General features: G+C 49.5%; 3 protein-coding genes across 27 annotated transcripts in view; 2 read left to right on the top strand and 1 right to left on the bottom strand.

Moving 5' to 3' along the window:
- USP3 (ubiquitin specific peptidase 3) overlaps positions 1–4,696 on the top strand; it is a 213,334-nt gene extending 208,638 nt beyond the window's left edge. For all 6 annotated transcript variants that reach the window (XM_089904432.1, XM_089904416.1, XM_089904424.1 and 3 more), the window contains one exon: positions 906–4,696. In XM_089904432.1, the coding sequence (XP_089760558.1) occupies positions 906–1,071 (166 nt within the window). In that variant the 3' untranslated portion in view covers positions 1,072–4,696. The remainder of the gene's footprint in view (positions 1–905) is intronic.
- Positions 4,697–7,168: 2,472 nt separating this feature from the next.
- FBXL22 (F-box and leucine rich repeat protein 22) lies at positions 7,169–18,234 on the top strand. The gene is made up of 2 exons (XM_022579721.3): positions 7,169–7,726; positions 10,770–18,234. The coding sequence occupies exons 1-2, from the start codon at positions 7,392–7,394 to the stop codon at positions 11,113–11,115; spliced, it is 681 nt and encodes a 226-aa protein (XP_022435429.1). The 5' UTR covers positions 7,169–7,391; the 3' UTR covers positions 11,116–18,234.
- The window catches only part of HERC1 (HECT and RLD domain containing E3 ubiquitin protein ligase family member 1), a 214,834-nt gene continuing 208,915 nt past the window's right edge, over positions 17,286–23,204 (bottom strand). For 18 of the 20 annotated variants that reach the window (XM_089904282.1, XM_089904288.1, XM_089904296.1 and 15 more), the window contains 2 exons: positions 21,118–21,423; positions 17,286–17,922 (listed from right to left, as the gene is read on the bottom strand). In XM_089904282.1, coding sequence (XP_089760408.1) covers positions 17,737–17,922; positions 21,118–21,423 — 492 coding nt within the window. In that variant the 3' untranslated portion in view covers positions 17,286–17,736. The other 2 variants (XM_089904345.1, XM_089904356.1) reach the window with 2 other exon arrangements.

The following is a 23,204-nucleotide window of genomic DNA, read 5'->3' as shown; positions in this document are numbered from 1 at the left end:
TGACATTCTCGATTACTTTTTCCCCCTGAAGGTCTGTATTGGGGTATATACCTTATTTCTGGTCCGCTTGAGAATGGCAGTTTTACCTTCAGGCTTAGCAAACCGCAACCCATGTTGAAAATCCTTTTCCCTCTGAACTTTGTAGACATTGCTCCACTGACTTCACCATTCATAGTTATAAGTGACAAGTCCACTATGTGTCTGATTCTCATTTGTTTGTTTTTTTCTTTGGACTTGAGAAATTACATCAGATGCATTTCTCTTTGGTAGTTGACAGGGGCACTCTTTAAGTCTGATGTCTTCAGCTCATGGAAATGTTGTAAGGGTTTTTTCTAGCAGTTTATGAAGGTCTCTATTCTATCTACAGGCTTTCTCCTACCCAGGAGGACTGACTCTGGGGCTCCATGTGTGAGTGGGTGGGTCATGCTGAGAGAGAAAAGCCTTTGATGGCCAAAGTAGGAGGGAAAGTGCTTCCCTGGAGGCAGATTTCTGTCTTATGCTCAGGTTTCCTCTAAGACTTCCTGGTCCTCAGTTTTCCATGTTTCCATAGGCTTTGACCTCTGCTTGTTAGGTTGAGAGCTCCTTCACTGTTTGGTTTCTCTGTTAATCCAGTACCATGTAAACACTGCTTTGTGTGTCCTAAAAAATCCTCAATTTCTGGTCAGTCCATGGCACTCTTCCCTGTTTTCCAGTGTCAGTAATATTCCTTGTCATCATTTCAATGAGTTTTGAGAAGATGAACACATGAGCCCAAGCAACTATCTTAAATTACAAGCCTCTCGGATTTATCCTCTAATTACAGTACTTATTAAAATTTATTGTCTACCTGATAATTTATATGGTTGCATAGATTCTTTTGTGATTTCTGTCGTCTTTTTCTTTGATCATCTGACCTTTCCTTACAGGGTCGGTTCTGGACATTACACAGCATATGCAACTCACGAAGGTCGCTGGTTCCATTTCAATGACAGTACTGTGACACTGACAGATGAAGACACCGTTGTGAAGGCCAAGGCCTACATCCTCTTTTACGTGGAACGCCAGGCCAAAGCTGGGTCGGATAAACTTTAATACCTCCTCCAAATCATTATTCGTCAACTATACCGGACAAACATTTCCAGTTTTCCATAAATACTTGATCCAAGATTTAATTTCATTATGCACTTTTCAGTTTCCTATTTGGGGTTTAGTTTTATTTTGTCAATGGTAGTGACTTATTGAACATGGGCACCAACTAATTTTTTTTTTTTAGTTCTACCAGAAAACCTCAGCAGATGTTTTGATTTGCTGCTTTAGTTGTAATAATTCAGTTTTTATATGTAGTTTCAAGAACTTAGTTCTATTTGACTTTTTTATATTAATGTTCAGTTCTCACTTTGAGGCACATTTACATCAATGCATTGTTACTCTCACGTGCTGAAAGGAAGATACGTTCCTGATCGTGAAGAGCAACGTAACCACCTGCTGCCTTCTCACAGCTGTAATGGAGATCAGGTTGGCTCAAAATCAGGGATCACGTGTGCACGTAATTTGTGGCCCACGAGATTTCAGTGACTGCTCAGTAATCATTCTCTTTGCTTGTAAAAGATAACTGAAAGGGCATCATTAAGTAGACCAGGTAACTGCTGCTCTTCGTATCTCTCAGAGCTGCTGTTTATCAGCACTAACTAACTAAATTTGTTGGTTCAGTTGTAACTATATTGCAAATTCAAGAATTACTTTTTTTTTTTTGTTTTGGGGTATTTTCATGGAGATAGGGGTACTGAAAACTCCCAGTAAGGCCAAATACACTTAAGTGTTTAAAAAATTCCATGACTCGGCTACATGTTATCCAGGTGTTATTTATCCACTGCCATGAAACCATAGCTTCTGTTCGCCTTTTAGAGTCAGCACCTAATTCCCTGTTAGTTGTAGCACCGGGATTAACTGCATGTCCACTGTGGTCTTACTTCTTACTTGGTCACCTGAGGTTGAGATGCTACCCTCCAGAGTTGATTCTGACCATCACCTAAACGTCGGGTAATACTGTGGGGTCTGCTTCCACAGAAGGAAACTAAACTAGTCTAAGTTTTAACAATTCTCATTGGCCTATCCTCATAGCAGAGCAATTGAAAATATTTTCACTTTGAATAAGTAGAGTTTCTATTCTTGAGGTTAGTAGTCTGTTTTAAAATTTTCAAGAAAAGGGCTTCCCTGGTGGTGCAGTGGTTGAGAGTCTCCCGATGCAGGGGACACAGGTTCGTGCCCCGGTCCGGGAAGATCCCACATGCCGCGGAGCGGCTGGGCCCGTGAGCCATGGCCGCTGAGCCTGTGCGTCCGGAGCCTGTGCTCCGCAGCGGGAGACGCCACAACAGTGAGAGGTCCGCATACCGAAAGAAAAAAAAAAAAAAATCAAAAAAATAGGCACCAGCACTATTTAGATTTAACCCAAACTGAAATCTGGAACCAGAATCCCATCTAATGAAGGTAACTGTGCTTTCTGCAAGCGCTCCAAGCCAGCCTGTGGATCTTGGGGTGCTGGTGGCATGATGTGCAAATTAATGAGAGAAAAGGAAAGAGCTCCAGCTAGGCCTGTGGGATAGGACCAGGCACATTTTCATGTTCATTTCTTGTCCCAGTCATTATTTTCCTCCCTTCCCGATTCTCTACAAGTTGTTACAAGGGGCAGAATTTATTTCATGTTAAGCCAGCCAACCAGACTTTTTGCTATTCTTGTTTTTCTGTTAAAAGAAAAAAATAGTCCAGATAATTTCTTAAGTGTATGAATGTAAAAGAAAGTTGGGTGGCTCTCCTCCTAGGTTGGATATTTGCAGTTGCAGGAGCAGATGTGCTCTATTTCCACTTTAATATTAGCTGGGTAAATCCCACGTTTTCTCAGAGCAGAACACATCTGCTATATACTTTAACTAGAAGCAAATTACAATTATGTCTAAACTTACACTGTCCAATACAGCAGTCACTGGCCACATATGGTTAGTTAAATGTTAATTTTAATTAAAAATAAATTAAAAATTCAGTTCTCCAGTCACACTGGCCACATTTCAAATGCTCAGCAGCCACACGTGGCACAGGACCGCCCAGGTCTGGGACAGTTCCACCGTGTGGACCCTCTCAGACAGCGCTGGTCTGCAGTTACACTCCAGAGAAAAAAGCTCTGCCATCGTGTTTAAGTCTTACAACTTAGAGCGCCTAGAATTAAGAGGGAAACATGTATTTAAAACAGTTCACAATGTTAAATTACACAGGTCAAGCCATGTGAAATTCTATTTGACTGTTTTTGATCTACAAAAATGACGGTTTCACATAATTTGATCTACTATATCAGTGCATTAACACCACATGTCATTGAACTTGAAACGTGCATCTCCTTTGATCTCGCTCCTATGAATCCAGGCTCTTTTGTTTAGAAGGTACACAGCTGTAACTTCTAACATTTGCACTTAAATCATTAGTCTCTGGACAGGCAGCAGTTATAACTCCAGCAAGAAAGCCTCGGGCAGTGTTGATGGAGGAAAGTGGCCTTTATACCGCATGGAACTTAACAACAGACTAGACTACTTTGTTGGGGAAAGTGGGCCTCACACAGGCAACACTGTTGGCTTAGGAAATGAACACATCTCCTCTCTGAATTCTGTAGTGTTTTTATTTCTTGATTTTACTTCAGCAGACACGTTTGAAGGGTATCATGAAGGTTCTTTGGAAAAGTGATTGGACCCATGTGAACTGTCCACTTGAACCCCAGTGATGTAAATGTGCCTATCTGTATTTTGAAAATTTTAACTGTGCAGCTTTATCACGCCTATTTCAAAAGCTGACTTCGTGCTCTTCGGGGCTCTTCCCTTGTGCCGTGTTGTCTCTAGCATGTTTGTGGCTTCTTGCTCAGAGAGCATTGCTGAGGCAGGGCCTCATGCCGAGTCACAGGGCTCCTCGGAACAAGAAAACTTTCTCAGAAGTCCTCCCACACAGGTGGGTGACAGAAACAGTTTGTGGCAACACAAATCTCTCTCCATGGTGGAGAAACTTTTGCTTATCCACTGTATTCTACTCAGTGTCTAGTGATGACAAATGTAAGAGAATAAAACCAGTAAAGTATGTGGGCCCTGGTTAAGTGTTAAATGTGTATCTCACCTGTGGAACCTGCTCAGCAGCTTGGTTTCCGGGGTTGGGGACATATTTATTTCTTACAGCCAAACCTCTTCTTCATTGGTTTAGTGTATGTACATAAGTCTATTTAGATATACTTATCCCACTTCCACCTCCATCGTCCCCTAAACTTTCTCACATCCCCCCTGTTGCTGAAGTGGCCTCTTCACACAGGCCCTGGAGAAGCTCCTGAGCAAAGTCCGTTCCTGCATCCAGGGCATGGGTCCCAAGGGATGAGCGTATGGCCGCAGGAAGGTGCCCATAGCACAGGAAGGGGTGGGCGTGGGTGGCGTCATGCTGTGGTCCAAGGTCTGTGCATCACCTCACTGGGTGCAGTACCTTCCCCCTCAGGTCTGTGAAGGACTCCAGACTGCCCTCTGTGAGTGATGGTTGTGTGTGACATAATCATTTCCACTAAAACCTAGTCTGTATGATGCTGAGAGGATTAACTGTGCAAGTGACTGATTTCATTTAAGTTGTAATCACATCCCTTTTCTGCTTCACCAACCTGAACTGTTTTATGGAAAGTATCATTAAAGATCTGGTCTCTTTCCTTTTGACTATTATTTCTGAACACCTTTCAGTGGAGCATAGTAAGTGATGATGTACTTAGCTCAAGCTACAGGCCGTTAGAGTCAGTCAACAGGTGGTAGTAGGTTTTTACAGACCCCTCGCCATCTGGGGCTGCTGGTGCACATGGGCCCAGACGGAGTGACCTGGAGGGGCAGGGGAGGGGGGTGGTGGGAGAGAGCCTCTAGTGCCTGCGTTCAGGTCCTGAGGGAGAGCTCGCCCGCAGTGAGTGACTTCATCCTGTCTTTCCCTGTGACACTGATTTTATAAAAATGAGGTCCACTTGACTCCTTTGGAGCCAGACTCTACTCTGAGGAACTAGGTTTGGGGCTCCGAGCAAAGGATCGCCTTTTAAAGCCAAACAGGCAAACAAGTGCCATTGTTAAAAAATAAATATTCTGCTTTACACCCCTCTCTGCCCCCATGTCCCCTGCAAACAAGCAAAAAAATCAAGACCCACCCCGTATCCACACCCATCGTTTTTCTGTGTTACTTATTTGCCTGTTTCTATCAGTCTTCTGAAACTGAAGACAAAGGCGCCTGCAGCCCAAATGGTTTTGCCTCCAGTTCCCATGTCACACGTCTCCTTTTGGCAGCTGTGCTGGTCAGAGGCCAGAGCGGCTACTGCTGCAGCCACGGAGCTGAGCTCCACAGGGCGGAAAGGGAGGAGCTGGGAGGAGCTGCGGCCACAACCCCCCAGGCCTCAAGCCAGATCCCTCCCTGCAGGCAGGCAGGCAGGCACAGGGACCCACCCTGCATTCTGGGGTGCTCCCTACAACCCCGCGGGACGAGCAGCGAAGAGGCCAGGCTCTGAACGTTCACCCTGCCCACCTTTTGCTGTTCGAGCAGAGCTGCGGGAGTGCAGCTTGGAAGCCACGAGGAACCACAATGACTCTCCCCTGTGGCCAGCACACTTAACACGGCTCTGCCTTTTAGGAAGGTGAAAGAACCAACTACTTCCAGGAATCAGCCCTCTAAAAAGTACTGGTTTGGAAAGGATTTGGGAGGGAAAGTGGGGATAATAAGGCTTTCTAGTAAATCCACCTCTGGTGCAGCAGTACCGTTTCAGTGGGTGAGTGTAGCTAGAGCCCAAAGAGGGACTCTGGCTGCCAGCTGTAATTTGAACAATTAAAATGATTAGCTTGAAATATGAGCAGTTCCTAGTTAACCTTTCCTTGAGAAACACATCTTCCTTTTGGCTGTTTATTGGTTCATGTTGTTTTTAAGGAAAGTCACCCCTTCCACTTTACCTTGGCAGTGGCGGGGTGCCTGAGGCACAGGGGACCATTGAGACCGGCTCCTCAGAGCCAGGGTGCTGGCTAGAATGCCTGCTTTCTCCTCTAGGCTGCATTCTGCTTTTACAGGCAAAGCTGCACCAGGTCTGATCGAGCCTTAGTTCCCGAAGAGGGTCCGCCACATGTGCCTCATCTGTGTTACTCCACGCAAGTGGAAACAAAGTATTCCCATTCCTTCCCATTCTAATTATGTGGGGAAAGGGACAAAGGTAACCACTGAGGTGGTGTTCCCTGGTCCAGCAGAGGAAAAATGGTTCATCTCACTGCTGTAGCCCACAAACCAACCAACCAACCAGTACACAGAGCTAGGAGTTCACAGGAGGGGAAATGCGGTAGGGTCCGGTGAATGATTGGGAGTGAAGCAGTATTAGAAAATGGATCCATGGACTGAGAAATCTCAGTTACTTTAGGAAGGGAGAACTTAATGAACAACCTCCAGGCAACCTGCCTAGCAGCTTAATTCCAGGAACTAAAAGCATCCCTCACAAGGAGGATGGTGTGTGGCAGGCTTAAAGGGCAAAAGAGTAAAATACTTCAACTTAAAATTGTTTCAAGCAGTTTTGTATTAAGAGCTACCTCATCCATCCTGACATTTGGGGAAATACAGACTAGATACAGCGGGACACATATCTGGAAAAATGTAAAGCCAAGTAAACTTAAGTTTAAAACGTGACACACACAGAAGAACCTTGGAGAGAGAAGCTACTTAAGACAAATCTTTTATGGAAAAGCTCAGGGTAAAAATACAGCCAACTGGGAGACCAAAGAAATCCCTGCGCCTGGAGGAGAGCAACAGGATTTGAAGGTAGCTCAGCCTGGAAACCATCACTACTGAACAAAGTGACAGAGGAAAGCGTCACCCATGGCTTCTGCTTACGCCTCTGAGCACAAAACCGTCACCCTTAGCTCTTCATAGACAGCAGGCTTCTTCCTACTAAGAGGAGAGCAAAAGACTCATATTGATGTCCTAGGAAACAAAAACAGATCCTATTTACAATTAGAGTCCCTCCCAGTGAGTAGAGACTGCAAGCCCAGACAGGTGGTCCAGCCAGCGCCACAAATGAAAATGCCAAAAGAGCTCTCCGCCTAACACCACGGTCAGCTAAAAGGAAAGAAATCCCTTTTAAGGAAGCTATTTAATTTCAATACGCTGTTTTTCTGCCAGGATTTTCAATTCCTCGGAACATAAGCCGAGCCACGGACTGCTGCACGTGTGTCTGGGTCTGGGCTTCCCCGCCTCTTCAGAGCAGCAGCACCAGTTGTTGGCCAAAAATAAACACCATTCCTCAACCATATATGTCCACCAGCCCAGAGCTGGGGAGGAGGAGCAGGAGGTAGGTCAGGACCCCGGGCTCCAGCCACACTCTGTGGCTGCTGTGCACCATGCACATCACCCAGCTCAACCGCGAGTGCCTGCTACACCTCTTCTCCTTTCTAGACAAGGACAGCAGGAAGAACCTTGCCAGGACCTGCTCCCAGCTCCAGGACGTGTTTGAGGACCCCGCACTGTGGCCCCTGCTGCACTTCCGTTCCCTCACAGAACTCAAGAAGGACAACTTCCTCCTGAGCCCGGCGCTCAGGAGCCTCTCCATCTGCTGGCACTCCAGCCGCGTGCAGGTGTGCAGCATCGAGGACTGGCTCAAGAGCGCCCTCCAGAGGAGCATCTGCAGCCGGCACGAGAGCCTAGTCAGTGATTTCCTCCTCCAGGTGTGCGACAGGTAGGCCGCCTCTGAGCAGCGCTGGCATCCAGAGCTCTGGGAGGTTTCCGGGGGTCAGGGAAGAGCAAATTACAAGAGCAAGACGGCTTTGCTTCGGGGAGCCTCAGACTAGGCCCAAGGCTTAGACCCTCCAGGCCTGCCCACTGCGCAGTCCCCAGAAGATGGATAAAATCCTGGGGGAAACGGGCACCAATCCTCCTCTTAGCCTCACGGGTCTTAGAGCTGCTTCGGCAAAGAGGACAAACTTGGCTTCAGCTGTCCCTGTGTTTCAGGCGGCTGTCTTCCCTGGCAGCCGTTAAGTGCTGGGTAGGTCCAGCTGGGCCTTCATTTTCAAGGTCAGGCTCCAGGAAGAGGTTTCTAGATTCAGCAATCAGCTCACCCCTCCGATTTGCCCCTAGCAAGCAAACCCCAAGACCTGTGAAATGCGGCTGAGGAAGGAGAGTTAGGGTGCTCAGCTCTGGGTTAGCTGACCAAGTCAGGCTCCAGAAGTAGGGGTGGTGATAATGGTTTCCTTATTAGAAACTCACTAATCTTCACGGTACCTGAAGGAGAGAGTGTTTTAGCCTAAGTTTCAAATGAGCAAACCAGAACTCATGACAGGTTGTGTGACTTGCCCTGGTCTAGGATTGCCAGATATTAGCAAATAAAAATTCAAAAGACCCAGAGAAATTTGAATTTCAGATAGATGGAATACTTTTTTTGGTGCCTGTCCCAAATACATCCTGTATTTGACCTGTCAACCCCACAGAGGCTTAGCCATGGGTGAGACTCCCTTCACAGTCACAGCCTCCTGCCTAGAGCAGTCCATGCAAGAACAGACTCTCACTGAGACTTTACCAGTCCTGTCCTAGCCTTTGAGGAAAGACACCCCCTTGTTTACTAACAAACTACGTTCAGTCAGCTTGCTGCCACCCAAGTCTAACAGCTGCTATATTCTGGCAGCCCAACAAGGAATGGGAGGAAATAGTGTAGTGGCCTCGCCCCACTTTTTTTTTTTTTTTTTTTAAGGCAAGAGAAGAAAATAGAAGATGGACTTGGGGCTGGTCCCTGATGGGACCATGACATTTTGATGAGTTTAACAAGGCCCAGAAATCAGACTGGAGGGCGATATGTATGGGGTGAAAAGCTTGCCCCAGATCTGCTGCATTCTTGTTGTAGGGGAACCAGGTTTAATCCCTCAAACCAGCAAGGTGTGGACTGGACCTCCAAGGCCACTGTCTAGGTACAGCAAGGGTCCCCAGTGTCACCAAAAAAGCAAAGGGCTCGGGGCTGAGTCCCCCCACTTCTGCTACTGTCCAACCATGTGACCCCAGCCCAAATATTTAAACACTTTCAACCTCATTTCTTTATCTGTAAAATGGGATAAACTACCTTATCTCACATGCTGAAAGGATTAAATGACACAGCAGCACTGGCACATAGTAGGTATCGATAAGTATGCACCAAATCTACATCTGGCAATCAGCTGGGGAGAGGGGTTGTGAGAGGAAAGCTGAGGATGGCTGGGCAGGGAAGGAGCTGGCTTTTTCTTTCTCTGGTTTCTTCCTGCATCAGGGTTATTTTAAAGGTTCTTAGAGGAAGGGATCATTTAACAGCCCTGGGGCTTAAGCCCCTACCTAATCCTTATCACCACCCTGAAAGTTAACAGTTTCTCTGCCTGACAGATGAGGAGGTGGCCCAGCAAGGTTCAGACATTTGTCCTGGGTCACACAGCAAATATGTCACAGGCAAGTCACTTGAGCTCCCTTAGCCAGTTTCCTCATTCATGAAATTGGGGGTGTAAGGTTGATACGAAGACTTAGGAAGTTGTGTGGACTTGGGAAGACAGGATGCACTTGGCGTGTGGATGTGGCCATGACCAGTCTTTTAGTTCCTCACCTCCTTGCTCAGGGACAAGGGAGCTGAGCTGGCCCAGGCAGGTGCAGTCAAGGGGCAACGGGGGAGGCTGATGGGGAGAGGGAAACCCCCTGTGGCCCGACTCCAGCTCCCTCTGGCTACAGGAAGCCAAGGCCTGCACCGCTGAGACAGGTCCTTCTGGACTGGAAGCAGTCTGGTCCTGCCTGCTCCCAGGAAACATGGGTTATGATGGCCTACGGAAGGTCCTGTACAGGTTCCAGATACCCCAAATCTTGCTTAATCATCACAGCAGCCCCACTGGTAGGCATTATTCCCTCCCTGCCACCCACTCCCAACACACTCCCCCAGGTAAACTAAAGCTCAGCGAGTGACTTAATCAAGGTCATGGCGCAAATAAGCCAACTTTGCTCAAATCTTTTCCCCCAGCAGGTGCTGGTAAGGTTGGGGCAGAGAGCCCCCCCCCCCCGCCCCCAAAGCTTTCTGGACAAGCTACCTGTATCCCTGATTGTACCCACCTCAGGCCTGGGTCTAGCTACCTCCAGATCCTGGCCTGTGACAGGCTGGCATCCCACTGGAGATACAGTAACTGCCTCAGTCAACTGAGCTGAAACCAAGGCTCTAGAACTCAGAGCGAATACTCAAGAGGCGTGCCCCGATGGCCTCACGGGTTGGAATGGGCCTGACTCTAAGCCATCCCACAGGAAACCCTTCCTCTCTGCACCGTCCTGCCAGGAGCATCAGGGCCTCAGCTTGAAGCTAGACTGGAGCGGTCACTCTGCACCGCTTTCCTCACCCCCACCCAAGGCAACGAGTCTGAAAGAACCAAAAAAACCATAGCCGACCCTCCTTGGAACCAGCATCGCCTATGTCCACAGCAGGGCCGGGGCTTGGGCTCCTGGGACTAAGAGCCCAGGCAGATTAAAGTAAGGTGGGGTGGAGTGGCAGAAAGAACAGGGGACATGGGACAGAAGCCCCGGTTCAGATCCCGGCGTGTCACCGCGGGCAAGTGCCCGAAACTCTCTGGGCCCGTTCTTCCTCTTTAAAGCGGGAGGGCCTGCCCGGTCTCCCAGAGTTGGCACGGGGACCAACCAGGGAGCTAAGGGGCGTGACCGGGGGCGGCCGCACGCTAGCACGCTAACCGCACCCTCCTCGGCCCCGGCCCGTGGTCACCGCGTTCTCTCCGCAGGTGCCCCAACCTGGCATCCGTCACGCTGTCGGGCTGCGGCCACGTCACCGACGACTGCCTGGCGCGTCTGCTGCGCTCCTGCCCGCGCCTGCGCGCGCTGCGCCTGGAGAACTGCGCGCGCGTCACCAACCGCACGCTGACGGCCGTGGCGGCGCACGGGCGGGCGCTGCAGACGCTGCACGTGGACTTCTGCCGCAACGTGAGCGCGGCCGGCCTGCGCCGCCTGCGCGCCGCGTGCCCGCGCCTGACTCTGCGCGCCGAACACAGCGCGGCCATGATCCCCGATCAGTTCCCGCGCGGCCTGCGTTCGCCCGGCGCTGCCCTCCGCAAGCAGCTTCTGCGCTAGGCCGGGCGGGCCGTGTCTGGGACACCGGCCCTGGGCCTCCGGGCGGGAGGAGTGGCCTGCATTGAACAACAGCCCCTAGACAGCCGCCACATCCTCAGCCAAGACGGGGATACGAGCGCCTCCCGCACATTACGATTTTATACATTGGCTCAGTGCAAGATTTGATGGCCAGATGCTTGAAAAACACTCTGGTGTTCCTCACTAAACACCAGCACCCTTCCCTGTCTCCCCTAAGCACCCGGTTCTCCGCCTGGCGCTGCGCGGGAGCCCTTAGCCCATACTCCCCGGCTGAGGTTGCAGTTGGGGGGGGGGGGTGTCTAAATAACAGCCGTGGGGAGGCGTGGCCGCTCGGAGCTACCCGGGGGCGCGTCTCCGTGCTGCACCAGCGGGAGGAGGGGAGGCACCCCGGGCGCCGGGCGCTAGAGAGCCATCGAACGGGTTACCTAGAGGCTTTGCTCCGCGCCGCCCCCCCCACCCACCCCACCCACCCCCCGAGCCCGGTAGCCTTTCATCTGGCAGATGCATTCCTAGCAGTGACTGCAAACGCGATTCTAGAAAATTCGCTTGTTGCTGTGATTCTTTCATAAACTGGATTGTTATCCTTATTTTATACCGTTCTCCCATCATAAAGGGAAACAATCATTGGAAAAACCCAAAGTAAAGACATAAAAGCAGCAGACCTGGTTAAATCCTTGGTTAACGAAGCCATTAAAAGGCAATGCAAAGTTAAATTTTTACCTGCTATATTTGCTGAACGTGGGCGCACGCCTGGAGTTCAACTTCAGGGCTTTAGTCACTGGTACCCCACCTTTAGCCACCAAAGGAAGGGCTCTCAGCCATCCTGCAGCCTCCCAGTTCTAGGTACACGGGGAAAACTTCGGGTAAGTGGGGAAAGGAGGGAGAATGGTGGAGTAATGGGTGATACTCACACCCTGGCTCCTCCCATCACCAGCTGAGATCAAGGCCCTTTAATCACCTGAGGCCAGGTGTTTCTTCTTTGTGAAAGGGGCTGTTGATGCCTACTCACTGGGCTGCACGCCACAGGCCTGCAAGACCTGCATTTGTCCAGCTTTAAGACTGAAGAAGGAGCCCAGAGTCAGCAGCAGAGACATCAATGGTTTAATGGATGGAGGAATCTTACGTGTCTGAAGCAAGGCCCTGGAGTGACGCCCCACTGTGCGCAGCTGATGGTGGGCAGGACATGGTGGCAGTCTTCGCTTGGTGGGGGGGAGGGGAGATTACCGGTTATAGGGGAATTGATGTCAGGTGAGCTCATTAGTTACGAGGGAAACCAATGGAAAGGCACGCCCCTCACCACCCCTTTGATAAGAACAGCCTCAGCTGGGGCCTGGGACAAGAACAAAGGAAGATCAGTCATGTGTGTAAGGTTTAGGTGAAACAGGCACTGGTCAGGCAGGGGATGTAAAGAGAGCAAGAGAACAGCCATCTTGAGAGGCCTGACCACACACATGGGTTCCTTAATTCGTTGCTCCAATATTGGGGAAACAGCAAGGAAAAAAAGACATTCTCATGGAGCTTATGTTTTACTGGGGGAAGAGACAGTAAGTAATTGGTGTATAAGGAGATAAGTACTGGGGAAGAGGGAAAATACAGGGTGAGAGGATATTTGGGAATTGCTGGAAAGGAAAAAGCAACTTAAAAGAGGTCGACCAATGTAAGCCCCATTGAGAAGGAGGCATTTGAGAAAGGAAGTGGGGGAGAGAACGGTGCAGAGTCTGGAGGAAAATATTCCAGACAAGAGGCAACAAGCCTCCAGCGCAAAGGCCCCAGACGAGGAGCATGGCTGGTGTGTTATGGCTGGAACAGAGTGAGAAGGAAAGGTAAGCAGGAGAGGTGATGAGAAAAATAAGGGAGAAGAGGGGCCTCACCCAGGCCTCAGAGGTTATTATGACGATGAAACGAGAGGTGGAGATCCCCCACTCAGGCCACCTCCAGCAGGTGCCAGGGCCCCAAGAAGATGACGGTGAAGGCCCAGAGGGGCTGAAACTTCTCTAGGCAGAGCCTGTGGGCAGGCAAACAGCACCCTACCTCGCCCAAACCCCTCCAAACCCAACTGCCGAAGGCCTCAGTTGCTGCCCCTGGGCCCCTGGTTAGACCACCCCTTAGCCCAGAAACCGGTAACCGCACCGACCCTGGACCGGCATAATCCTTCCTCATCCTTGTGTGGGGAAAGCCAGCCCTGCCAGGCCACCAGCTGCAGTGGAACGCGAGGGCCTACTACTAGCCTGTGAGACCCAGGCGTCCTCTGGGTGATTTTCTAGTTTACCCACCCTTGCTCTGAACTCTGGAGAGAGGCTTTGCAGGAAATTAATTTTTCAGCCACTACTGCAAACAATGTTGAAAGAAAGCTCAGGCTTCCAGGGACTTAAATGTTTGTTTAAAGCAGAGCCACTTAAACCCCATGGCTTTGCTTTCATCATCTCTGATAAGCCCCAATTCCCAGAGGTCTTGTTTGCCCTAAGTTGGTGGTTTAGTCTGGGGGAAAAACAGGACCTGGTTTCTAGCTCTTCTCTGACCAAGGGCAGGTCAGCCCTCTTCAAACCTCAGCTTTCTTACCTGTATATTGGGATAGCTAGAGAATCTTGTTTGCAAAGTTCTCTTAAGGGTTATGAGACTGTGTTTGTAAAGCAAACAAAGGTTACTGTATATTCAGCTAGAAAGCGGGTAACCTACATTCCCCTGAGGTTCCTTTTCCCACAGAAGCTCTTTTATAAATGAGGGTTAAGTTCCCCTTGATGCCTAGTAAACCCTCACGTACCAAGACTAGTGATCACAGAACGAAAGCTGTGCTGACAGTTGTGTCCAGCGTTGTTTCTAGGGCTCCGGTTAGGCCCTGCCCCCTGCACAGGACCTTTGGGTCCCTGAGCCCAGGCCCATCTGAGGTACTCCTGGAAGGCAGGCACTACTCTTCACGCTGCCTTCTAACAGTCCCTGTGCATTCACATCACCAGGCACTGAGCAAAGGCACTGGACAGAACACAGTGCCCTGGCTTAGTCTAAAAACAGCTTTCAAGTTCTTCTCTCAGGTTTGCATAGAACAAGGGGCACTGCATGCTTAATTAATCCACCAATTCATCCATCTCACAAACACTTACTGGGTATTGGGCATGGGCTGGGCCAGGCCCTACCTCAAGGGAGTCACTCTAGTCAGAAGACATGCAGCTGGGGGTTGAGGGGGGTTTTGAGTGCTCTCCCAGCTCTGCCAGCCATAACTTCTGACAAATTATGACTTCTCGGAGCCTCCATTTCTCTATTTGTAAAATAGGACCAGTACACTCTCTGTGACACTGTGCTGAGATTCTGTCTAATCGTGTACTGCCTGGAAGGCAGAAGGTAGGGAAAGGTGTCCTCACGTCCACAGGAGGCTAGAAAAGCCAAGTGCCCAGCAGAACCCACAAGAAGCAACACGTGATGGAGGACACGGCCTTTGAGCCGAGACTGGAAGACTGACCCCAGCTCCCATAAGGTTGATATCAGCAGCAGGCACAGCTCGGGAAGACAGTCAGGAAGCCCAATGCATGTCCAGAGAAGGGCGAGCTGGGGGAGATGGGAGCCTGACCCACAGCCACTTGGAAATGGCTTGGGGATTATCTGTGCCCTCACAGCCTCCATTAGAACACACCACAGACTCTGCCCCGCTCCTGAATGCTAACTCTTTTCACTCTCAGTTGCGGCCAAGGCAGCCAAAGTGAAAGCTAGTGGGAGGCTGCAGAGCCTCAGCACTGGGGCAGGACAGTGCCCCCTAGTGGGGGGCTGGCCCCAGTCACCACATCATACTGGCTAGTCGGCTGACCCTCAACGCCAGCAGAGGCTGGGGCCACGTGCTCTGAGGTCAGGGGCTCCAGATTGCTCCCTAGGAAGCAGAGCCTGCTGGGGGGTACATTGTGCTCTGAGGCTTGTCTTACAGGGACACACTGGCCTGTTTTGGCACAGGCTGAATGTTTGCAGGGGGCTGACTGAGCCCCCTCAACTCCACCACTGGCGTGCTGACAGGAAGCCAGGACTCGCAGCTCTCGTCTGTAAGTACCTGTGATCCAGCACTTTCCGTCTCCTGACCTCGAATTCTTGGTCTGTAAAGGGAGAGATCACCTGATGCCTTAGTTCTAGGATTCCTCCAGCTCTGGGATTCAATGCCCAAGACTTGCTTTTTGCTAAAAAGCGAGCTCACCACATATAGGTTTCATCTCACTGGCAGTGCTGGGCAAAGGCCACGAAGCTGGGAGGCCCAGAAAAAAGCTGCACCTTGAAAGGGCCTTTAAGGAAATCTAAAGGCTAGGGGGTCAAAGTTCTCTTGAGACTTTTTAAGGGTGATAAAAACTGCAAGGATTTGTTAACTGAATGAGTCTAGCAAAGAAAAAAAAAAAAGGCCTAAGCCTCTATGGGGGTTGAAAGTGAACTATGGGGGAAAAAAATAGGGGCACTAGGCTCATTTCAGCTCCTCACATCAGGGACTCACACCTCCTCCTCTCTCCCAGAGCTTCAAAAGTTCAGAGAACGAAGAAAAATGACAGGTTTCCAGCAAAGAAATGGCATCTGTTATAAAAGCAAGGTGTCTGTGCAGGTCTTCCTCGCAGAGTTAGGCCTCCTGAGGAGCCACCCGTTAGGCCTGACAGGTGGGGCCTGAGCATCAGCCTGCTGCAGGTGCCCTTTCCCGAGTCCAGAGGGAACTGGGGCAGCAGAGCCCAGAGCCTCATGAAGGTCAAGGCCTTCTTGTGATTTAAAATAGTCTGAGACTGCAGACGTAGCCTTCAGCTCGGCACACCCTGAGCCCAGCCCACCAAGAGGGAAGAGGTACTTGTCACCAGGAGCCAGCCCAGAAGGCCCGAAGAGACCCCTTTTGGCATTGTCCAGGATCTCAGCAGCACACAGAGGCCGTTCTCCGCTGAGAGAAGTTCCCTCCTGGCCCAGAGGCCCGGACAGTGCCTTCCCACCCCCCAAGTGAGTGCTTCAAGCACAAAGACCTTCACCGCTGCTTCTGACTGAGCTCTCAGATCAAGTATTAAAGGCTCAGAACCCCCTGGGGGTCCCCAGAAGCTGTGGTCTCCTTCTGAGACACAATGCCAATTGAAGCCTCTTTTCCATAAAACTGAAATGTCTTCATTCTAAATATTATTAGATATACTCACTGGGAAATATCCATGCACCACATCATCTTAGCCAACAAAACCACATCTTCCTTCCAATTTCTCTTCACAAACACACACCTTTTACCTTCCTGGTGGAAAACAAGCGCCTATAAGGCTCTCTGTCTGGCACCTCATTTGAGCAGGCTGTCAGCCTTGACCTTGTCCATGAAGTACACTGGAAGTAGCGTGCGGCATGAACTTGTAGTGGATGGAAGAGGGAAGCCACCCAAAGGCTGTGCCCTCTCCCTGTTCCCACTCGCAGAGCCTTCACAGCTGCTCTCCAGATAGCCCTTTCTCCCAGGACCACATGCTCATTCTGACATGCCTGAGCAAATGAACACGTCGCCCAGGGCCTTCAAGGTCTGGGTTTAAGCACCAAGGGTGTAACCCCTTCCCCAGTCCCCTGCACAATTCCCCACCATCATTCAAGGACACCATCATTCAAGGACATAAAAGCCACGCATTAGTTCTCAAATTCATTCACACATTCACATGGTCACTCATTCATGTATGCTAAGTGCCCACTTGGCTGCCCTTCCAGGGTAGATGACATGCTATTGTAAACTGCCCCGCTCTTTAATTCCATCACTGGATCCGCTGGCTCCTCAAAGGGCGGTGGCGGTGGGCAGTCAGAACTATATCACTTTAGTTAGTTTCCTCCTGGCCTAGTAGAGCTGCATCCCGTACCAGGCATCCTGGGGCTGTTCAAGAAAGGCTCCTATTAGCGTGTTACACTTTAAGCCAGCTACGGAGAAGGAGGAAGCACAGTGCTAAAGGATGGACACAGGGACCCTGTAGTGAGGGAACACAGTGAGAGACCAAGGATGACAGAACCAATAAACACAGGAGCTTTCACCTCAGGGGGCTGCTAGACCCATGTGGCCCTCTGCTCTGTCATTTCCAAGCAAAGCCCAGTGTGAAGGAATGTTTCTGAGGAGTCAAAAAGCTGTCGGAGTGAAACTAGTCTGAAAGCTCATTCTCTCTTCATCAAAGCTCCAATAACAAAAGCAGCCCATGCACTGATTCCTGAATTGGCTTTATTTCTCTGCATAAGGAACCCTGCACAGGCAATTCAAATTAAAACAAAATAAATATATGAATATTCATGTAAAACTGTCCTTTCTAATGAACAATTATACACAATGTACAATTTCATGTTCACTGGGTGGGTTTACAAAAATGTACCATTCCCAACTAAAAATGCACCAAAATGGTTCCATGCAAACTTACCAAAAGTGACCACAAATATGGAGGGAAAAACCTGACTTAGAGCACTTTGTCTTTTTTTTGTACAATCACAGAAAAATAAAAACATCTAATTTCTTTGTTACATTTAGAGTAACTAAATGTGGCCACTGTTTATAATGTCGGTTTATGTTCCTAAAACATCTATTAGTTACCATAAAAGTGTATCAGCATTAAGTTGGAAGTGAGCATCATCGAGAAGAAGGAGGGGCGACGGCACCCTGGGTGGTCAGTAGTCAGTGTCGGAGCCCTCAGCGTTGTCCACGTTTCGCGAGAGCATGTAGTTGTCCATGTCGATTGAGCGGCAGTTGTTGATGGCGTAGCGCAGGCGCTCAGCCATGACCAGCTGGCTGGAGTAGGGCGGCAGTCTCAGCTGGAAGAAGCAGGTCTGTGAGGTAGGCAGACTGTCGTAAGGCTGTGGAGAGAGAGACCCAGAGCCATGACTGCAGCACTGGGGTATCATGGGGGGAGCAGGGCTGCTCATCACCACCACCCCCAAAGTCAGGAAAGCACTTCTCCCTGCCTTCAGGTGGGCTCCACGGACATGACTGACTGCACGGCCACCTGGAGAGCAAGCAGAGACTTCGCAGTGGTAGGAAGAGTGCAGGCTCTGGTGTCCTGTGGCCATCTAGCTTTTGGCGAAGATGCTTCTTTCCTCTCCTCACTCCTCCAAAGCCCTCATGTGTGAAATGAGAATGAGCCCTGACTGGCAGGGTTACCTGGCAGAACACACTTCGCACAGTGCCTGCCACAGCGTAGGAGTGCAACAGAGTTTGTTCCCTTTCACCAAGAGGGTGCAAACTTGAAGCTGCTACAGGGGTTCCCCCAACAGAGCCAGTGAAATGGAAGGAACTGTAAGGGAGCCACCACACTCCTCCTCCCCTCACCGTCCTCCTAGTGAGCATTCTGCCATCCTTCACCTGCCATGGCCACCAGCACACCGCTCAGATGAGGAAGGAGCAGTTAATGAAATCCCAGCCCAGCCCTTTAACTGATGGTGATGCAGTCGTTTAAAATGATAATTATGAAGATTAGCAGCAAAACAGAAAAGTGCTGGAGATAGACTGTTAGGTGGAAAAAGCAGAATACAAAATTCTAAATGCGTCATGCAAAAATGTATATGCTTGAAGAATTACACAAAGGTGAAAGGTGAAAATGGCTACCAGTAGGAGGGACAGGATTCCTGTCCCTCCCTGCAAACACCGTCCTGCCTTGCAAACACAACTATTTTCCAAACTATCTGTAATGATAATGATTTACATTGTTTTTATAATTTTTTAAAAAATGAGTTTTTAGAAAAGAACCTGTCCTCCCTTTCTCGTTGAACTCCTTGAAACCAGCCCTCCTCCTCCTGAGAACTCGCCATCAGGTGAGTGCATTTCCGAGAGGTGGGAGATGGAGGGCCCAGAAGCTGAGCTGTGCCAGAGCCAGTGATGAATGCAGAAAACCCTCAACCCACAAAGACATTAAAGGGGAATGTCAACGGGTGGCTCTGATTTGGAAACTAGAGAAATGGTTGAAAAGTCACAAAGCAGAGACCCATAGTGGTCAGTTTTCTGAGGCTAAAACCCCCCAGGCAGGGGATTAATAGTGGATTAACTCCTGGGATGGCAGGGTAGCCCAGGACAGATACAAGGCAAGGCTTTTTTCCAGAGCTGAAGAGAAGCAAACCATTTCCTCCTCCCCATCTTTCTCTGAAGCAACAAAACAGATTTACAACTTACAGTTTCTGGCAAGTCACATCGAAAATTTACAGAAAGGCTCTTTTCATAGCCTTTCCTGTGCATGGCCTCTCCAGCAAGCCCAGGAGTGGAGCCCAGGCAGGCAGCCTCAGGAGGCAGCAGGGGAGGGACGGCTTTGACTACGGCAACTTTGAAGGGGTAGTTACAGGAAAAACACCAGAAGGGCAGATACTGAAACCTGATGAAACTGGTAGGATGGGCCCTTGAGTGAGGAGGTCCTACCTTCCTTACTGTTTCCGGAATAAACACCATGGGCCCTGCTCAGGGGACTGCCCAGCTCACGGCGGGTGGAGGAGGAGAAAGAGGGAACACAGACACGTCTAACTTAATGTTGGGTTCGAGGAGTGTACCAAGTGTCCAGGAGATGGATAATAAGAAGATCTAAGTCTGCCTGGAGGAATAGTCAGGAGGCATAGGAAAGCATCCAGGAGGGCTTTCTGGAGGAGATGACATCGGTATTGGGCTTAAACGGTGAGTAACTGCTTGCCAGGCATAGATGGAAAGGGATGGGAGGAGAACTTACTAAAGCAGTGGGAATAGCCTGCACAAAGGCACAGACATTTAAAAACAGTGTGACCTTGGGAGTTCCCTGGTGTCTTAGTGATTAAGATCCCAGGCTTTCACTGCCGTGGCCTGGGTTCAATCCCTGGTTGGGGAACTCAGATCCTGCAAGCCATGTGGTGCGGCCAAAAAAAAATCTCCCAAAACAAACAAACAAACAAAAACCCCAAAATAAAAAACAGTGTGGTCTGTCAGGAGAAAGGCAGGCAGCCCACGATGGCCAGAACATAATAAGCATCAAGAGGTGATATCAGAAGGTGGGGCAGAGGCCCAACTGTGGAGGTGTTGAAGACTGCTAAGGTGGCTGGCGTCTATGCTGGAGTCAACACAAGGGGCCGCTGAACGGTGTGAAAGGAAAAGAGTGACGTGGTTAGAGAGGTGCTTGAGAAAGATGACTCTGGCAGCAGTGTGCATTTAAGCCTCTAAGCCCTTTTATTCCTAAGCCATCTGTCAAAACAGCAGCTGGGCTGGAGCTCTGCAGCAGGGACCTTTCATCAGGCTGCAGGGAAGCTGCACTGCCTGCTCCGTGATGCACGCCACGCACGTAGCCACAGAGCACGTTACTGCTGCTCCCTGTGTCTTCACGTTCCTTCTGGAGCATGTGCACCAGTTAATGGTTAGTATCTTCATGAAAACAAACAAGACTGTGTCCCAGTGCAGAAGTCACACAATGAAAAGGCATAGGAAATATGAGGCAGAGGCAACATGATGACACTTCTGCCAAGCTTAGCTTTCATTCAGGAAGTTACTGGAAGATTCAGTGAAGGTTGTTGGTTGTAGTGTGCTTTCTACATCCATTTAGGACTTTTTTTAAAAAAAATTATTTATTTATTTTTAATTTTATTTATTTATTTATGGCTGTGTTGGGTCTTCGTTTCTGTGCAAGGCCTTTCTCTAGTTGTGGCAAGCGGGTACCACTCTTCATCACGGTGCACGGGCCTCTCACTATCGCGGCCTCTCTTGCTGCGGAGCACAGGCTCCAGACGCGCAGGCTCAGTAATTGTGGCTCACGGGCCTAGTTGCTCCGCGGCATGTGGGATCTTCCCAGACCAGGGCTCGAACCCGTGTCCCCTGCATTGGCAGGCAGATTCTCAACCACTGTGCCACCAGGGAAGCCCCATTTAGGACTTTTAAAAATTGAAGTTATGTGATGTTTCTAAACAAGTTTTTGTGCTTGATTTTTTTAAAAAGTCTGGAAATTCCAAGCATTAATCCTGAATTGGCAGGCCTACTTGAAGCCGAACATGCAAGCATCAAGGAAGCAACAAAGGCACACATTACCAAGGAAGAAAAAATATCTTACTTACTCTATCAACCTTCATGATCTGAAATCTCTGAGAAATATCAGCAGTGTTGGCTGGTAGTCGAGATCTTCCAGACACAAACCTCATGAAAAGCACCCGCTCCTCGTTGGAGAACTCCTCCAGCGTGTGCCAGAACCACTGCACCAGCTGATGCTGCTCATCCACCTCCCGGTACCGCACCACTTTCTTCAAGACTTCTACAGAGATCTCAGGCATCCCGCACACCATCTGCTCCAGCTGCTTTGCTGTGAGGAGGGACAGCAGCGGCACAGGGACGATCCAGGACATCCCTTCTCGGACCGCAGCCACCTGCTCCCAGGAGAGGTTGTTCATTCAATGTGTGCGCATAGACTGGGCACCCATGGTGGACCCAATTGGGCTGGGCACCTCGTGCGTGCTCATCTTCTCCCAGGCCCTCTACTTGTCCCTCAGAACTGGCATGACTGCACACGGCCCAACCTCCTTGTCTCTGACCCTATGTTAGAACTTCTCCCTGCCTGTAGGACTCATACACTCCTTCCTGTCCCAGTTCAAGTCAATCCAGGAGCCCACCTTCCCTGCCCCACAAAATCCCAGCCCACTGGGGCCTTCCCTAATGCCAACCACACTCCTAATCACACACGGCCATGGGCTGTTAAACTGTGCTGTGTGGGATACTTTGTCTTCTCATGAGGGTAAGAAGCTCTTGGAGGATGTGTCTAGAGCTTCTACTGTTCTTGTAATTTATATTTTCTTTTGAAAACAGTTATATCCTTTTTGTAAAAATCATTTGTGCTGATTGTAAAAGAAAAAGAAAAGTACAAAGAAGAAAGTAAAACTGAGATATCCTTTTGTAGGAAGGCCGCAAAAAGGACAGAAAAATTGATCAGGAGATGGGTTCTGTATCCCAGCTCCACCACTTCTTTTACTTTAATTTTCTGATCTGAAAAATAAGGTAAATAATTGCTGCTCCCATGATTATGACAGGTATTTTAAATGAGTCTGTGTGACTGGGCAGTTATCCCCTGTTAGCACAGTGCAGAGAACAGGTCAGTCAGGGAATGCCGAAGGGGTGCTGCCAGAGGCTGCCACACAGTCTGTTTGGCAAAACCCCTCCAAGGCTGTGCAGTAGTGCGCACTCTACACACAGACCCATCACTGTTCCAGGTTTCTTTCATAAATAACTTCTCCACTCTTGGCCAATTCAAAACCATCTACCACAAACAAGACCAAACCAGAGAACCTGAACAGGAGCCACACCTCGAGGAAGGCCCTGGAGTTATGATTGTGCCGGGTTGTCATGCCCAGGGCTAAGGAACGGAGTGGCAGTGAGGGCAGTCTCTACTGATAGTAAAGGGAGCACCCCAGCCAAAGTCTGCCAAAAAAACAAGCTGTTTGCCTGGAAGGATAAAAACTGAAAGCTGTCTGGAAAAAAAAAGGCTGAGTACAGGGGTGGCTGCTTGCGTCGGGGACAACTGGGGACAGCTATGGGAAGAATACAGGGTTCTAAGAGACAAGGAGGAAGTGAAAAGAGGAAGATGGCCTTGTTACCCAGAAAGCAACAAAGCCAGGGCAGAGCACAGCTGATGGACAGCAGGTCAATCTGACCTTCATAGGAAAGGTCAGCACAAGAGCCTGGACACCACAGTTAAACCTGGTTTGCGATCCTGGCTTTGCCTTGGGCACATCACTTCACTTCTCTGGACTCCATGCATTCATTTGTGAAATGGTGATAGTAATTTCTCTCTCTCAGAGTAACTATGTGAAAAGCCACACATGCGGGTGCCTGGTACCACATCTGGCATGCAGAAAGTGATCAGGAAATTTTGGGTCAGTTATTCAGTCTGTAAGGAGTAAACATATTCAAGAACTAGAGACAAACCCTAAGCCCTGGCTGTGTAAACAACATTGCTGACAGGACCCACCCTTACTAAGCTAAAGGGTATAGTTTTCTGACTGGACTTGGCCCAAAGTCAGAGTCAAAGAAGGAACCAGGAGTGAAGGGTGTAGAATATATACACTTCAAATTACTACACAGCCTCAGAGCCTGCATCTAGCTCCTGAGAAGAACCCAACATATTCTGCAAATAAGGTATTACTGAAGTGGCTAT

This window comes from Delphinapterus leucas, chromosome 2 (genome assembly GCF_059928025.1).
Source record: "Delphinapterus leucas isolate spDelLeu-1000000601 "Yukka" chromosome 2, BTC_Dleu_Yukka2, whole genome shotgun sequence".
Taxonomy (NCBI): Eukaryota; Metazoa; Chordata; class Mammalia; order Artiodactyla; family Monodontidae; genus Delphinapterus; species Delphinapterus leucas.
This window is presented reverse-complemented; position numbering and strand designations above follow the sequence as displayed.